The sequence below is a fragment of the Silurus aristotelis genome (genome assembly GCF_946808225.1).
Source record: "Silurus aristotelis genome assembly, chromosome: 8".
NCBI lineage: Eukaryota > Metazoa > Chordata > Actinopteri > Siluriformes > Siluridae > Silurus > Silurus aristotelis.
In genome coordinates this window covers 4,805,494-4,823,778 of record NC_139581.1, presented here as the reverse complement: position 1 = coordinate 4,823,778, position 18,285 = coordinate 4,805,494, and the positions used below count along the sequence as shown (strand labels likewise).

Here is an 18,285-nt window from a genome sequence, read left to right as displayed (position 1 = left end):
TGGAGAGAAGGATCTTCTGCTATAGAGCTCTTAACTAAACCCTACTGAATTTCAATAATATAATTCATTCGTTTCATTTGACAATCCAATTTTACTGGACATGTATAAACGCAAAGTCTTTTGTATCATGCTCTTTATTAAATATTAATTCTATCAAGTGCTTGTTCGAACGAAATTTTAATGATAACCTTAAAATTACACACTGAAATACAGCCAGATATTTGGAAAGGCAGGATAAAATGAGTGTCTCATTTGCATATTTATGCATATTAATGTCCTTTATCCCTATAAATACAGCTGTGTTTCTAAGGATTGGGTTAATGGTTCAAAATAACATTCAGCCCTGAATAAAAACAAAGTGCATGTGTGTGTAGTGTGGAGGTGTTGATCATCCTCTCCAGGACAGGAAGTAGATTTGCCCCAGTGCGTCTCCACATACGATCTGATTCGGGTCATTCGGATTCAACTGCAGCACCTCGACCGGAGCCTTACACACAAACAGACCCAGCTGAGAGAGAAAGAGAAAGAGAAAGAGAAAGAGAGAGAGAGAGAGAGAGAGAGAGAGAGAGAGAGAGAGAGGGATAAACCACACTTCTGCAACACATTATAATAAAACACATTATTACACCAAAACACAAATACCTGTTTCTTAGTGTTTCTGTCCCACAGTTTGACGGTTTTGTCGTATGAGGCTGAGATGATGATGCTCTCTGTGAGACGCAGCACACTGATCCTGTCACTGTGTACCTGCACAATTTACATCACATTAACACATTTTAGAGTCAGTAACTAATCCATCTATCTATCATAAAAACACATATAGCCAAAGATCAGGCATAACATTATGACCGCCTGCCTAATATTGTGTTGTTCCATGTTTGCTGCTTAAACAGTTTTGACACGTCGAACATTAACATGATGAACTTCTTCAGCAGGAGCAGGAACTCGTCTGTTGGATCAGACCACACGGACCAGCCTTCGCTCCTCACGTGCATCAGTGAGCCTCGGCGGGCCACGACCCTGTCGCCGGTTCACCACTGTTCCTTCCTTGGAGCACTTTTATAGATACTGAGCACTGCAGACCAGGAACATCCCACTAGAGCTGCAGTTTTGGAGATGTTCTGACCCAGACGTCTAGATGTCACAATTTGTCAAACTCCCTAAAATCCTTACGCTTCTAACACATCATCTGTTCACATGCTGCCTAATATATCACACCCACTAACAGGAGATAGGATGAAGAGATATTCAGTGTTATTCACTTCATCAGTCATAACTTTATACCTGAATGGTGTTTGAGAGGATTTGCGCTGAAGAATGACAGAAAATCCCACAATCCAGGTGTGTAAAACTTATTGTGTCATAACCAAAAAGACTTGAGACTGTAATTGTTGACAAAAAGTGTTTAAACCAAGTAAGGAGTAAAAAGTCTGAATACTTATGTACATGTGATATTTAGGTTTGACTTCTAAAATTCGCAATTCACTTTGCCATTATGGGTTACTGAGTGTAGATTAATGAGAGAAAAATCTAATCAATACTTTCTGAATGCACTGTATGTGTATATATGTATAATATGTATACACACACACACACACACACACACACACACACACACACACACACACACACACACACACACACACACACAGTGCATGTATTCAGACCCCCTTCACTTTTTACAATTTTCTATTACATTCTGCATTCCAGAAACACATCCATACATACAGAATAATGTGAAAACATTATTTCCTTTCACTTGTTATAACAGACTGATTTTGGACTACGTACACTACCACTATGCCAACCTGAGAAGACAGCTAATCAAATCAAGACACTTCTAAAGATAAAAAATAAATAAAAGTCTGCTAAATGATAAAAAGGTGTTTAAAAGTTATAATATGAGAAAACATGGAGTAGAATCAGACTCACGGGTGTCTTTGGAGTCCATTTGCGCAGAGCCGGCGTCTGATTAAACCACATGTGACCCTTTGAATCTCCAAATACAACCAGTGCTGTGGATAAAACAATAAACCACAGAGAGTGATTGTGTGTGTGTGTGTGTGTGTATGTGTGTGTTTATTCACCACGATCACATTAAATATTATTAAAACACGTATTTAAAACAAAATTGAGGATAAACACTTGCGGTTTCTCTTCACTGTGTGAAATGAAAGACACACCTTCGTGCATTGCAACAGCCGTGATGCCGTAATTCCTGCTCTTATATTCCACTTCCTCGTCTTCGTCTTCATCAGCATTACCGTCTTTCTCCTTCTCCCCTTGCAGTGTCTGTCCGAAAGCTGAATTCAGTTTAACATCTTTATTCAATGACAGTCGTCGTTCTGGTCCTTTTCCCTTTCGTCTTCTTTTTCCTCCTTCTCTTTTACCTTCTCCTCCATCGAAATGAATGCGCTACAAGTAAAGAGATAAATCACATCAATCATCCTTTATCATTAGAGTATATGCTACTATAGTCTGTCCTGAATCCTGATCTCATTATAAACTCTCGTTCCCTCGAGTAAACTTTATCGTATACATGATTGCACGTCTTTTCATCCGTGTGCACTGTAACACGTCCCTATGGATGAGACGTTGCTATAAGTTCAATACGTATCATTCTGTGTGTGTATATATATATAAACACTTTCTGACAAATCCAGATGTAAATGCTATGCTTACGCTTCATCCATTTCTAAATGTTTTTTGTTTTTGGTGTTGCTAAAACACAAATTTTTTTTCTTCTTCTTAAATTTTTTTTTTTATGCTTTTCTCCAGCCCTGTCATGGTAAATATTAGTAGAGTTTCATTCAGGTCAAAGCTCATACTGGGAGTTTCAGCTTTTCATCCCTTATACTCTATATGCACTAATAGTAGTAAAAGAAAGAAAGGAAAAAAAAAAGGAAGAAAGATAAACAAGCTTTTACATGTCTCATATACACTACAGCACAGTGAAATTGTTTCTTCACATTTTCTAGCTTGTTAACCATGATACAGCTTGTTAGCCATGATACAGCCTTGTTCAAGGGCCCAAAGAGTGGCAGCTTGGGTGGTGCTGGGGCTTGAAACAACAACCTTTCAATTAGCAACCAGGAGCCTTAACCATTAATCTACTTTCATACAATGGTGGGTTTAATATAAAAAATAAAATTAAGAGTCAAGTTTATTTCTATATTATTTCCCCTTTGAGTCTGGTTCCCCCTTTGAGTCTGGTTCCTCTCAAGGTTTCTTCCTCATATCATCTAAGGGAGTTTTTCCTTGCCACTGTCGCCTTGTCACTGTGTGCTTTAATCCCTGACGAGCAGCCGTGGTGACTGTGTGCAAGGAAAAATTTCCTTAGATGTTATGAGGAAGAAACCTTGAGAGGAACCAGACTCAAAAGGGGAACCCATCCTCATATGGGTGACATCAAGAGTGTGATTATAAATCTTTCAACAGTACAGAACAGAGTGAGAACTAACATGAGCACTGGAATGTAAGATTATAAGTAATGTCCTCTCTTATGTTTTTTACAGTCATTTGTGGTTATAAAACTAGGAGCTACTGAGCATCTCATAAAAAAGCTCAACATCTGAGATCATCACAGATCCAAGAGAAGGTTATTTATTTAGATGTATGTCATACAAACCATACAAACGTTTGTATTAAGCTGCAGCAGAAATGTTTGAGTGTAGCATGCACATGTAGCGTGTCAGTGTCTGTGTGTGTGTGTGTTTACTAACCAGGTAGGCCAGTTTAAGCATTCTCATTTCTTCTCCCAACAGCCACAGGCCGTGTTCTCCGTTTCCGAAAACTCCAAACACTCGCTTGTCGTATCCAGCACTGAGACGACAAGCAGACATTGTAAAGTTATTATCATTCTTAAAACTACATTTACGTTTAATGCATTTGGCAGACGCCCTTATTCAGAGCAACTTAATTATAACTATGCAGTGGTTAAGGGCCTTGCTCAGGGGCCCAGGAATGGCAGCTCGGTGTGGATTGAAAATCATACCTTGAACTTTAGCTATCACCTGTCCAGTACCACTACTGCTACTGCTACCACAGAAGATCAGGAAGGTTCAATGGTGCTGGTCTTAATGGTATGGTTTTGGTGGTGTAAGACCTGTGTGTGTGTGTGTGTGTGTGTGTGTGTGTGTGTGTGTGTGTGTTTTCTTGCTTACTCCTGAACTGTTTTGTATTTTCCTTCTACAGTAAGGAAAATGTTGACGATGGAGGAGTCCAAACACACTCCCACCAGCGTGGTGCAGTAGTGCAGGAACATCACGCTGCTCTTCAGAGTGTACGAGGAAACTTTAGAAAGACTAAAAAGAACAAATGATGAGAAAAGTAAAAGTCACTTTGACCATACAATAGCATTTGCATAACCATTTACATTATTATTATTATTATTTTTATTATTATTATTAATATTATTATTATCGTGTGTGTCTGTGTGTCTGTGTGTGTGTGTCTGTGTGTGTGTGTGTGTGTGTGTGTGTGTGTGTGTGTGTGTGTGTGTGTGTGTGTGTGTGTGTGTGTGTGAATACCCTGTAATACACTGCTGTGAGTCTCTCTCCAGCTTCCACACACTCACTGTAGAGTCACTGCAGCCTACTGCTAACTGCTCCTCCGGCAAACTGCTTACTGCAGTGATACAGCGATCACTCAGCTACACACACACACACACGCGCGCACACACACACACACACACACACACACAGCGTTACACATATACACATACCATAAAAAAGATAATATTAACAAAAAGAAGATGGAGTCTCATATCAGAAAGTCAAGCAAGAACGCAGAAGGAAAGAAAAACAGAGATATAATAAAAGAAAGACAGGAAGAAAAAGAGAAAGATAAGTGTCTACAGATGATCATTCATCTATGTGCTTTTTTTCTTTATCTTTCTGTCTGCTTCTTCAGTTCTTCTGAAAGAATCACACGGTGAAGGTTTGTGTTTAATGGCAGTGGACTTCAAATAAACATGTGCTTAACCCGATTCTGAAAACTAAGAAAGTGTGAGGTTCGTTTTAAAAAAACGTAAAATCGTTAAATTCACCTTGCTGGAGTGAAGGAGTTTGTGCTTCTGCCACATCTCCAGTCTGCCTGAACTGAAAGCACACACTAGAACATCCTGCATCTCCAGGAAACACATTGCACTCACACTCTCCATCTGTCTGGGAGGAATTTCTATACACACAGAAACACAAAGACTTAATGATATATACGTTTTCAGTGAGGAAATGTGTGTCAGCACTTTTAATGTTTCTAAAAGTGTTTTAATGCTTGAAAGTGATAAAAATCGAGAATAAAATCACACAATACATTTACAATAATGATTTAAAAGAGAACTGACCCCAAATAAAAATGAAACTGAGAGGCTTTTTCTATAATTTAGTTCTCAATAAGCAAAACCTCCACCTGTATTAATGCTCCAGGATCGAAGACTGCGATCCTCAGACACGGTGAGGAAGCGTGGACCAGAGCCGCTCGCCAAAGCGTGAACACCACCACTGTGACCAACCAGAGTGCTGCGGTGCTCAACCTTCAGAGACAGAGAGACCATCATTGACGCATTACTGTATATGACAGCTGCAAATCTCATAAGTAGGCATGGCAAGATGGTGTAATGTCTCACACCGAGCCGTGGATTATCACCTTCTACCAGGGTCACTTCTCGCCAAATCACACCCAGAGATAAAGTAGTGCCATTAGATTACATTTATTTCAGTGGGTTTTTATAAATAGTGATTAAAGAGATAAAGCGAGACCCTGACTCTAAGTCTATTGAGAGGTTTGAGGGGAATTACTTTCGTCTCTAATAATAATAATGAAGCTGGTTGTGTTACTCCTGCTGCCTCGACCCATTTATCCAAATGAATTTACAATATAAGTGAAACCACATCCTCCATGCAGCTCAGTAAGGTAATAATGAAGTGTTTACAATTGCTGTGGCTTTCCATATGGAACTGGAACTGTATGTAGAGTTGTTTCTAAACTCCACACTCACACCTGAACTTCCAGCCCAAATCACCACAGTATTTAGACACACCCTGGTATAAGTACAGAAACAAACCACTGTGTGTGATGCAGTGAGAGTAAAATACTGATTGACAGAGTGGCTGTGAAGAACTAGAGTTGATTCCACCACACGACTCTCTGATTTGGTTTCATGATCAGGTTTTGTTGTTGTATGTAAGTTGTACAGAAAGCTGGTTTCTACCTGCAGGGGTTGCCAAAGTTTCACAGATCCATCATCAGATGCTGTAGCGATCAGGAGATCCTCAGGATTCTTCACCAGTGCTGGAAATATATACATTAAAACTAATAAGTAATCACCTTGTGGGAATTTTGTTATTTATCTTTGATGGTGCAGGAATATTAATGAGGATGTGTCACAGAGAATAATTTGGAAATTGGAAGGAGTTTTTACACCTGAGAGTAACTAAAGAGAAGGGCATATATACACTGATCAGGCATAACATTATGACATTATAATATTATGAGCAGTGAAGTGAATAACACTGATTATCTTTTCATTGGAGACAAGGTGAGGGAGGTGAGATTGAGATGGTTTGGACATGTGCAGAGGAGGGACATAGGGTATATCAGTAGGAGAATGCTGAGGATGGAGCCACCAGGAAGGAGGAAAAGAGGAAGACCAAGGAGGAGGTTTATGGATGTGGTGAGGAAAGACATGCAGGTAATTAAAAAGAGACAGATGTAGAGGACAGGGGGTATGGAGACGGATGATACGCTGTGGCGACCCCTAATAGAAGAAGCTGAAAGAAGAAGAATCTCTTCATCATGGCACCTGTTAGTAAGTGTGAAATATTCTTGCAGCAAGTGAAAACTTTGTTCTCAAATTTGATGTTAGAAGCAGGAAAAATGGGTGAGCATAAGGATTAGCGCGAGTTTGACAAAAACTGCGATGTATAGACGACTGGGTCAAAGCGTCTCCATAACAGGGGACCATAATGTTATGCTGATCAGTGTATCATGTGTGTCTGGTAGTAAAGTGACAGCATTCTGCTGAGTCTAAGTCTTCTAATGGGATTTCTGTTTTGCAAAGAGTGTAACTACAGTACGTGTGTGTGTGTGTGTTTACCTGGTTTGGAGATAATGATGGCGTGGTGGATGCGGGAAAGATGAGCCTTGATCTCAGTAATCACTCCTAAATCAGATTTCCACACTGTCAGCTGTCCATCAGAAGATCCCAACATCACATAATCCTCCTGCAGGAACACACACACACACACACACACACACACACACACACACACACACACACACACACACACACACACACACAGTGTAACAAACAGTAGAGGGTATTGTCTTAGGTAAGACAGACAGACAGACAGACAGACAGACAGACAGACAGACAGACAGACAGACAGACAGACAGACAGACAGACAGACAGACAGACAGACAGACAGACAGTACTGGGGAAAAACACAGACAGAGGGAAAGACAGATTATTTAAAAGAGTTTGTTAGACTACATGACAAAGAGATTAACATGAATTAGACAGACAGACAGACAGACAGTCCTTCGTTCAAGCACTTCTGTTAAAGACATGGCCGTGGACTCACCCAGCAGCACAGCGTACCCACAGCAGATGCAGTAGAGATTTCTCTGATGCAACTTCCTGTCTGGACGTCCCACAGTCGCAGTCTGCAGTCGTTAGAGCAGCTCAGCTACAGACACAATAAATTTAATTAACAGGATTAACTTGATTAAGATAAATTACACTTAAACACACACACACACACACACACACACCAGACAAATCAATTAAATATAGAAATATTTGTTTGCTGTATTTACACATATTTAATAAAGGTGTTATAACAGGTAATTATGTGTACTCTGTACATCACTACAATTTATATTAGGTGAATTTTTTCAAAAAAACTTTTGAAAATGAAATTTGAGTCACATGTTAAACTTCCAATGAATGAGCTGTAAAGTTTCACACACTCACCAAGGCAGACGGCGTCCAGGCGCATCCGGTGATCCAGTCTCCATGACAGTGTGTGAGAGAGCGTGAGAGAGACGGAGGAAAAACGTTTATCTTCCACACCATCAGAGCCTGTCACAAACACATCCTCATTACACACATGCTGAGATGTGCAACAACACAAAATAACAAAAACACACATAGCTGGCATGTATCAGGTCTACCACAGTGCTGTGAAAACACTGGATTGTGATTGGTTGGATACAAATCACGGGTTTGCATTTAATGCCTGTTTTAAGCACATCGACGTGTAAACAGCAGACACGAAACATAAATGGGACAAAAAGCGTCTGTAACGGGTGATGTGTTTAAATTTGATGTTCGTGAATTAAATTTCACCACTAGATGGTGCCAGTGTGTTCATTTGCCCTTCCCTGATTGTTTCCACCTGTGTTTCATTTTCTGTCTATTTATGTTCCTCCTTTGCATCAGTTTAGTTGATCAGCTCTTGATGTTATGTGATCTACCTCTCGGTTTTTTGTTTCCCGTGTCCTCTACTTAGTTTTTTTCCCTCTATTAGGGATTTTGGTTCCCTCAATTTTCTTTTCTTTTTTTGTTTTGTGGATTCTCTTAACAAATTACTTTGGAATTCTCAACCGGCTTTTGTTTGTCTGTCCGCTTGGGTTTACACCCCCATGAGGCATGTTGTTAGAGACTCGGGCTCTCAAGCAGCCAACTCCGGTTCGAGCCCTGACCCTGACAGTAACTATAGATACACATTGGTGGTCTTTTCTTAAGAAGAAATGTCCACTCTGGAGCCACTTGTGCAACTGATAAATAATATGATACAAACTAGAACAACATATGCAGAGATCACAGACAATCTAGTAGAACATGGTTCAGGGCAGAGCAGGGTTTGGGGGAAGGTGGAGCAGGAATATTCAAGATTCTTATGATCTTTAAAATCTATGAAGTCTTTATGCATGAAATAGAGAACATCTGTGGGACTCTATTTCTCGTCACTCTCGTTGATTTTGAAGCACATAGTGGTCCATATGAACTTCTCGGAGTGAAGCCAGAATGTTTGATGAATCCACTGATGGTTTATGCTCTGATGGTTAATCAGTTATTTTACATCCAGGTTGTTTAAGAGTCCCATAAACCCAAATAAGTCTCAAAATACAAGGTCATGAAACTGTAAATAAGGCCCATTTTGAATATTTCACATTTTGAGATAGAAATTTGTTTTTAAATCATTAATTTATCATTTGTTTTTGACAAGAACGTGGAGCACAGATCAAAGTATGAAATCATTTGTACATAAATGAAAAATGGTCATTGTTGGGAAACTGCCTGGTGTAAGAGCAAGAAAACATTTTGGGAACTGCTGTTATGCTGTAATAGGAAAATAATCAACATCTGTGTTGTAACACATTAAAACTAGAACAGAGCCTAATGTAAGTGTGTGTGTGTGTGTGTGTGTGTGTGTGTGTGTGTGTGTGTGTGTGTGTGCGTGTGTGTTTGTGTGTGTGTGTGTGTGTTTGTGTGTGTGTGTGTGTGTGTGTGGTTTCAGTACCTTGTCTTTTCCTCCTGACAGAAGCTGTTTACCATCCGGACTGAAAGCCAAACACGTGACTCCTCCATTGTGACCCCTCAAAACACTCGCTGCTTTCGGTTCATCCCAGGGGTCAGAGGTCAAATCTCTCTTTAGCCACAAGGCGATGGTGAAATCATCTGAGTGATCAAGCACAGGATTCAAATCGGCAAAGATTGAAACGTTTTAAAGGAATGTTACCGAGTTATAATGTAAAGAACAAAACAAAATGTCGACAGAGCGACCGAGCGCCCGGAATTTTCCTCCAACAAAACGTCCCCAAAGTGTTTTTGTGGGACAGCTGGAAAAACTACAGTATTTACATTTTCAAAAGATTACTAAGATAATAGAGAGGCAGAGTCTCTCAGATGTAAAGATGGGCAGAGGTTCTGCACCTACAAATAGTTTCAGAAACTTGTTCTTCAACATCAAATAGAAAAATGTAAATATCTGATCCTCTACAGTATATAATAATAATTATCTCTGTAAGGGACGAGGGGAAAAAAATAATCGATATTAAATGCTTGTGATCTTCAGGCCCTCAGGAGTCACTGCATTAAAAACAGGCCTGATTCTGTAATGGAAACCACTGCATGGGCTCATTAACTACTCCGGAATTCATTGTCTGTGAACACAGTTTGCAGGTTAAAGCTTCATCATGAACTTCCTGCATCAGACATCAGACATAACTAGGAAAACAGTCCTCTTCCAAAACTTCCCAGTCTCCTCAGTTCCCAGATATATACGGACTTTAAACACTGTTCTGTTGCAGCCATAAAATGATTTATACATTTCAGATGTTTTCTTTGTTCTACTGTGAATAAAATATGGGTTTGTGAGATTTGCACATCAATACATTGTGTTTTTATTTACATTTTTCTCCACTTTTTTAGGGCTGTTCCAGAATTATCCAGTATTATTCCAGAATTTGTATCCATTTACAGTTACACTGTATGTGGTGGAACATTTTTCTCCACTTACATTACAGCAGCTCTAAACATATTCATACTCGTAGTTTTTTCTGGCACTGACATTGGAGACTCCTTCTATAATTGTTAAATAAACATTTCTATACAGACCGATTATTACAAAGACTTTGTTTGGAAATGATTTTGTATCAGGACATAAAGCATGAAATACTGTCAGAGACGCTGTTAAAGAAAATAAATCAGCTTCTGGCCAATCAGAATACAGACTTCAGGAGTGTGATGGTGTTTTATATCAGGATTTGATAATTTATTATTATCACCCATTTTTCCACCCATTAATAATTTATTATTATTATTAATATTATATAAGTGCAGAGTTTACAGAGTTGGGATACGTAGCGTGGAACTCACCTGACGCAGAGGCCACGTAGGTGGAGTTTTGTTTCAGAGCGAGAATAGCGCCTTCCTGGACACCGAAGACTCCGACCAGTGTCAGGGTTTCCTCCTGTTTATTCCGCTTCCTCCACAGACGCAAACGTTGATCTAAACCCCCAGAGATCAGGAGATCGTCTGCTACAGCCTGCAGCCAGAGCATACACAGCATGGACACACGCAGGTCCTCAGTGGACCACACACAGCCACCTACAAAACACACACACACACACACACACACACACACACAGACACACACACACACACACACACGTACAGGCAAATAAAGATCCTCTATTCTCAAATAATCTTGATGTTTAATGAATTCATTTCTGGTTGAAATAAAATTGTACCTGACTGTATGTTGTAGAGTTTAAGTCCGTTTCCATGGTAACCAACAGCTGCGTATTGACCGTTAACGGCCACACAGAGCGCGGCATCTTCAGACACCACGGCCTGTTTGGACCTCGAGGATTTCAGCAGCTTCTGTAATGGAGGATCATTATAATCATCAAAATCACTATCATCAGTACCATCAGCACAACCATCATTTTTTTAATCATGACTATCATCAATTATTATCCTCATCATCATCATTATGACCACAATCATCATTATTATAGTCATCAGTAACATTGTGAGTATCCTCATGAACAACATCAGCACCATTATCATCATTATCAGTAACATCAATATCCTCATGACCAACATCAGCACCATCATCACCATGTCAACATCAGCATGTCATCAACTCCAACATCAGTACCATCAAAATCCTCATGACCACCATCAGAACCATCATCATCATCTCTGTCATCATCTCTGTCATCATCATCATCATCATCATCAGTAACATCAATATCCCCATGACCAACATGAGCACCATCATCATCATCAGTACCATCAACATCCCCATTACTACCATCAGCACCATCATCATCACTATTATCATCTCTATCATCATCATCATCATCATCATCATCAGCACCATCATCATCATCATCTCTGTCATCACCATCATCATCATTACCGTCATCAGTAACATCAATATCCCTATGACTACCATCAGCACCATCATCATCCCTGTCATCATCATCATCATCATCATCATCATCAGTAACATTATTATCCTCATGACCAACATCATCATCATCATCATTATCATCATTAACATCAATATCCTCATGACCACCATCAGCACCATCATCATCAGTAACATTAATATCCTCATGACCAACATCATCATCATCATCATCATCATTATCATCAGTAATATCAATATCCTCATGACCACCATCAGCACCATCATCATCAGTAACATTAATATCCTCATGACCAACATCATCATCATCATCATCATTATCATCAGTAATATCAATATCCTCATGACCACCATCAGCACCATCATCATCAGTAACATTAATATCCTCATGACCAACATCATCATCATCATCATCATTATCATCAGTAATATCAATATCCTCATGACCATCATCAGCACCATCATCATCAGTAACATAAATATCCTCATGACCACCATCAGCACCATCATCATCATTTCTGTCATCACCATCATCAGTAACATCAATATCCCCATGACCACCATCAGCACCATCATCATCATCAGTAACATCAATATCCCCATGACCACCATCAGCACCATCATCATCATCATCATCATCATCATCATCATCAGTAACATCAATATCCTCATGACCACCATCAGCACCATCATCATCATCATTATCATCAGTAACATCAATATCCCCATGACCACCATCAGCACCATTATCATCATCATCATCATCAGTAACATCAATATCCCCATGACCACCATCAGCACCATCATCATCATCATCATCAGTAACATCAATATCCTCATGACCACCATCATCATCATCATCATCATAAGTAACATCAATATCCCCATGACCACCATCAGCACCATCATCATCATCATCATCAGTAACATCAATATCCCCATGACCACCATCAGCACCATCATCATCATCATCATCATTATCTCTGTCATCATCTTCATCAGTAACATCAATTTCCCCATGACCAACATCATCATCATCATCATCATCATCATTATCATCAGTAATATCAATATCCTCATGACCATCATCAGCACCATCATCATCAGTAACATTAATATCCTCATGACCACCATCAGCACCATCATCATCATTTCTGTCATCACCATCATCAGTAACATCAATATCCCCATGACCACCATCAGCACCATCATCATCATCATCATCATCATCATCATCATCAGTAACATCAATATCCTCATGACCACCATCAGCACCATCATCATCATCATCATTATCATCAGTAACATCAATATCCCCATGACCACCATCAGCACCATTATCATCATCATCATCATCAGTAACATCAATATCCCCATGACCACCATCAGCACCATCATCATCATCATCATCAGTAACATCAATATCCTCATGACCACCATCATCATCATCATCATCATAAGTAACATCAATATCCCCATGACCACCATCAGCACCATCATCATCATCATCATTATCTCTGTCATCATCTTCATCAGTAACATCAATTTCCCCATGACCAACATGCTCATTATCACCATCATCATCATTCCGGTTATCATCTTAATTATTTAAATCATCACAATCGTCATTGACATCAATATCCTCATGACCAACATCTTCAACACATCATCACATAGACAGAGAAAGAGAGAGAGAGAGAGAGAGAGAGAGAGAGAGAGAGAGAGAGAGAGAGAGAGAGAGAGAGAGAGAGAGAGAGAGAGAGAGAGAGACTGATAGGCAAAGACAGACAGACAGATTACCTGACAAAGAGATACAGAAAGACATTTACATTTTACTTTCCTTTCTTCAATTAAAACTACTGTTTTTGTAAATGTAAAAACTGTTTTTTATGCAAAAACTGTAAAGTTATAGTTTATGTTTTTACATTATTATTATTATTATTATATTATGATTTTTATTATTATTATTATTATTATTATATTATTATTATTATTATATTATTATTATTAATATTATATTATTATTATTATTATTTTCAACTGACTTATTTAAGGATAAAGAAAAAACAGACATAAACACAGACAGACACTGAGTTTCCCCCTGTTAGTAGACACTGAGTATTTTCTCTCCTCTGCATGTGAAGTACCTTTTTCTCTCCCAACACAGAGACTGAGCGCCCGAGTCCTCCAGACCACAGCTGGACCTAAAACACACACACATTTAATGTACAGCAGTAACACACACACTCACTCTGTATGTGTGTGTGTGTGTGTGTGTGTGTGTGTGTGTGTGTGTGTGTTCTCACCATTCCATCACGTCCAGCACTGAGAAGCGACTCTCCATCACACAGGAAGTGAAGTACCTCAGTAGGGCCACGGTGAGCGTGAGAGCGCCACACACAGGACGATCCGGGAACTGACCACAATCTTATCTCGCCATCCAACGCCCCCGAACAGAGGAGAGAGAGAGAGGAGGATGGAGAGAAAGACACACTGCGTACCGAACACTGATGACCTGACAGAGTCTGGAGTAAAGAAGGAAAAGAGAGAAAGATGAAGAAAGATATACAGAGTGAAAACGACAAAAGGTACAGAACAAAGAGGAAGAAATGAAAAAAAGACAAAAAAAAAGGGAAAGATGTGATAGAGAATGAAGAATACATAAAGATAAAAGGTAAGACAAGGAAGAAAAGGAAGAACAATTTAAAAGAATGACAGTAATAGTAGACGGAATAAAAGAACAGGTACAAAAAAGAGTGATAAAATAAAGAGAAATAGGAAGAAATGCAGAAACAGAAATAAAGGAGAGATTGAGAGAAAGGGACAAAATAGAGCAAAAAAATAGACTATCATTAGCATGACTCATAATCAGGACTCTAATACCCATAATTCTCTGTTTACTTTCTGTTTTCTTCTCACCATGCAGTTCTCCTGTTTGATCCAGTCCCACATCCGTACTGCCCCATCCCAGCAACCCACCGCCAACAGACTACCCTCAGGGTCAAAGGTCACACAATTCAGAGGGGACGGGTTCACCAGTGACGCCTCCTGCATCCCCTTCTTAGAGGACCATACCTACACACACACACAAACACGTACACAAGTGAGGTAAATATAATATTTATGCTATACAACAAACTTTAAATTTGATATTACTACCTTCAGCGTGAAGTCTAAGGAAACAGTAGCAAAGTGCTTCCTGTCTGGGCTGACATCACATCCTGTGATGCTGTTGGAGTGGGCGGTGAGGTGAGCAGTCCTACAGAAAATGGCACAAAGACCTTTAGTGATACGTTATTTTCAGGACGGAAAGACATTCAGACAGACAAAAGTCCAGGTAAACAGAAAGATAGACAACTAAATATATAGACAGATATGTAATAATATCCAGATGTTCAAAGGAACAGTCAAGGAAAATTACAAAAGACAGCATGATGACCAAACATACTGTACATTGACACCAGACAGCATGATGTTTAACCATATAGTCAGATGGATGCTCAGACAGACAAATGACCAAACATACATCAAGACAAAGAGACAGACAAATAAATCCATGTCCAGATGTTTAAACAGGCAAAGAAACAGAGAAACAGATGTATACATTTATACTGTACATGTCCAGATGTTCATATAGACAGCCAGCCAGACAGACAGACAGACAGGCATTTAGACACACAGACAGATGACCCAACATACAGATAGAGAGACAGACAAATATTTAGACAGATGCATACATGTCCAGATGTTCAGAGCGACATCCAGACAGAGTGGCATTAGGACACACAGACAGATGACCAAACATGCAGATAGAGAGACAGACAAATATGTTCAAACAGACAGATGTATAGATGTCCAGATGTTCTGAAACATTCAAACAGACAAAATAGCATTAAGATGGACAGACAAGATGACTAAACATACATCCAGGTAGAGACACCCAGACAGATGTTCAGACAAACAGATGTTCAGACAGATGCAAATATTTCCAGAAGTTCAGAGAGACATCCCGACAGAGTGGCATATTCAGGCAGATAGATACATGTCCAGATGTTCAAACAATTAGAGAAACATTCAATGAGACAAAGTGGTATTAAGGTAGACAGAGAAATGATCATCCAAATGATCAAACATACATCCAGACAGACAAATATTCAGCCAGATGTATGCATGTCCAGATGTTCAGAAAAACATTTAAACAGATAAAGTGGAATACAATTGAACAGATAAATGACCAAAAATACATCCAGATAGAGATCCAGACAGACAGATGTTCAGACAGAAGAACATTCAGAGAGACAGTGACAATCAGATATTTTTTTTTCTTCTATTTCCTAACACACTGACCTGCAGCCGCTGTTAACGTCCCACGCCTCCACCTGGCCGTCGTACGAAGTCGTCCACAGAACACAGTCATCCAGAAACACACAGCCCGAGATCCCATCACAGCTACTGATCAGTGACTTCACTTCCTGTTCCAGAAAACAAAAAGTCTGTCATGCTGTGAAAAGATGAAATAGGGATGAGGAAGAAAGGAGGAAGAGAGATGAAGGATGAAGAGATTTGGCTGTGACCTGATTGGTGTGTGTGTGGTAGAGGTGAAGAGAACCCTGTTCTGTCCCCACTGCCATCAGAACTCCAGCTGGACTGAGAGACACACAGGACGGTGTCCACTGAAACGTGGAAACCAGCTCACTGCAGAAACAGAAACACAAAGTTTCTTTATTTTTTTAGAACTTAGTGGAGATTTATTCTCCACGGTAACCTCGTAGATCTTCATGTGGAACCATCAGCAGCAGCAGCAAATGGTTTCCAGTTAAAAGTGAACCACATCCAGAGGAAGAACATCAGGATGAATCACAGGATCATTAATTGAGTTTTCTTAACATCTTTGAAGGGTTCTACATAGAAGTGTTTCCGATTAGCAAACCTTCTGTTGTGGGGGTTTTATGAAGAACGTTTGTGAGGCAACCAAAAGCTAAAGAACTATTAACTGTTCTAGATCTCTTGTACACTGACTCTGTGACTTTAACTGTGGCATTGTTGTGGGTTACAGATGGTCTGGTTTGTGTTTTTCCTGGTAGTTTACACAGAATGGTGCAGAAAACAAAAAACATCTTATGAGACCACACCTCTGTGATGAAAGAGAAGAATGATCAGAGTGATCTGAGCTGACATGAAGTCTATAGTCATTCAGATAATATAACAAATCGAAAATCCGCAACACATCAAACCTCGATCTTCATTCTCTATACATTATCTAAAGCCCTTGTATCTGCCTGATGTTACACATTGTGCTGCTGCCACATGATTGGCTGATAAATGAGCAGGTGTACAGGTGTTCTTATTAAACTGGCCCCCTGTAGCACATTTTTTAAAACAAAGAGCTTTATTTGTTAATAAAACGATGTAAATCCGAGAGATTCCTACCCAGCCTCCTCACTGGTGTTGTTCATACATCTTACAATGGGGACGTTTTCCTCCTTCGCTGCGGTTTTAGCCCAGACGTGAGCAGCCGAGGCGTCTAGTTCGTTCAGGGCTTGCTGCACAAACAGAGCCGGCCAATGAGAGAGCAGAGGGGCGTGGCGCTTCAGGAACGAATGGCAAGCCACGAGCTCATCTGAGAAGTCTGTGGAGATGTTTGATATGTGATTTAATAGAGTTTAATTAGTCAAATATAATGATTACCTGATATAATACATCACATATGAACATCAGGGTGAATAAGAAGGATGAAGCTAAATGCTTGAACTGATCTGCTGAGATAAAAATAGATGAACGTACCAGATGCTTCAGGACAGCATGATTTGTCCACTTCATAAATCTTTTCTATTATAAAATGGAAAAAAAAAAAAGAGATGAAAGGGTGAAGCCATGTGTTTATTGTAGGAGAAACAGAGCAGGATCACAAACACGTCTTCAAATATCAGTTTTATATCTGTGAATGAGAACATGACCATGGCTTAATATTAAAGGTGTGTATTGATATAAGACTTCAGAAGAACTGATTGAAAATCCTACCATATAAATGGTAATTCTCCATGAGGCTGGGCAGGAGCCCATGACGCACATTAGCATACAGGAAGTAGTAACTGCAAAGCAGGAAGTGCATCGGCTCCCGATGACCACATTTCATCTGTAGACGAAAACAAGAACAGGGTGAGATTTTCTGTAATAAAGGGAAAGGTGAATTTTGTAAGCGAGCAGAAAGTAACACTGACCAGATGAGCAGGAAGCTGTGTGAGTGAGTCCGGGTCACAGTGCAGGAACGTGTCGTGTCCGTGAGGATCTGACCGCACCCACAGGTAAGCTGGAAAAATCATATACACACATTAT

The 18,285-nt window shown here is 39.7% G+C and overlaps 1 protein-coding gene across 1 annotated transcript in view; it reads right to left on the bottom strand.

Annotated features, from left to right (window-relative positions):
• Window positions 1-295: 295 nt before the first annotated feature.
• The window catches only part of LOC310729515 (telomerase protein component 1-like), a 50,641-nt gene continuing 32,651 nt past the window's right edge, over window positions 296-18,285 (bottom strand). Inside the window, exons 31-56 of the mRNA XM_083547721.1 lie at window positions 18,171-18,259; window positions 17,971-18,085; window positions 17,734-17,778; window positions 17,380-17,578; window positions 16,524-16,644; window positions 16,297-16,421; window positions 15,109-15,208; window positions 14,869-15,024; window positions 14,256-14,474; window positions 14,097-14,153; window positions 11,261-11,393; window positions 10,887-11,117; window positions 9,529-9,686; window positions 7,977-8,084; window positions 7,585-7,689; window positions 7,097-7,223; window positions 6,212-6,291; window positions 5,410-5,533; window positions 5,048-5,178; window positions 4,530-4,651; window positions 4,164-4,304; window positions 3,723-3,822; window positions 2,184-2,415; window positions 1,933-2,015; window positions 643-747; window positions 296-508 (exon numbers count right to left, since the gene is read on the bottom strand). Of these exons, the coding sequence (XP_083403847.1) occupies window positions 389-508; window positions 643-747; window positions 1,933-2,015; window positions 2,184-2,415; window positions 3,723-3,822; window positions 4,164-4,304; window positions 4,530-4,651; window positions 5,048-5,178; window positions 5,410-5,533; window positions 6,212-6,291; window positions 7,097-7,223; window positions 7,585-7,689; window positions 7,977-8,084; window positions 9,529-9,686; window positions 10,887-11,117; window positions 11,261-11,393; window positions 14,097-14,153; window positions 14,256-14,474; window positions 14,869-15,024; window positions 15,109-15,208; window positions 16,297-16,421; window positions 16,524-16,644; window positions 17,380-17,578; window positions 17,734-17,778; window positions 17,971-18,085; window positions 18,171-18,259 (3,326 nt within the window). The 3' untranslated portion in view covers window positions 296-388. The remainder of the gene's footprint in view (window positions 509-642; window positions 748-1,932; window positions 2,016-2,183; window positions 2,416-3,722; window positions 3,823-4,163; window positions 4,305-4,529; window positions 4,652-5,047; window positions 5,179-5,409; window positions 5,534-6,211; window positions 6,292-7,096; window positions 7,224-7,584; window positions 7,690-7,976; window positions 8,085-9,528; window positions 9,687-10,886; window positions 11,118-11,260; window positions 11,394-14,096; window positions 14,154-14,255; window positions 14,475-14,868; window positions 15,025-15,108; window positions 15,209-16,296; window positions 16,422-16,523; window positions 16,645-17,379; window positions 17,579-17,733; window positions 17,779-17,970; window positions 18,086-18,170; window positions 18,260-18,285) is intronic.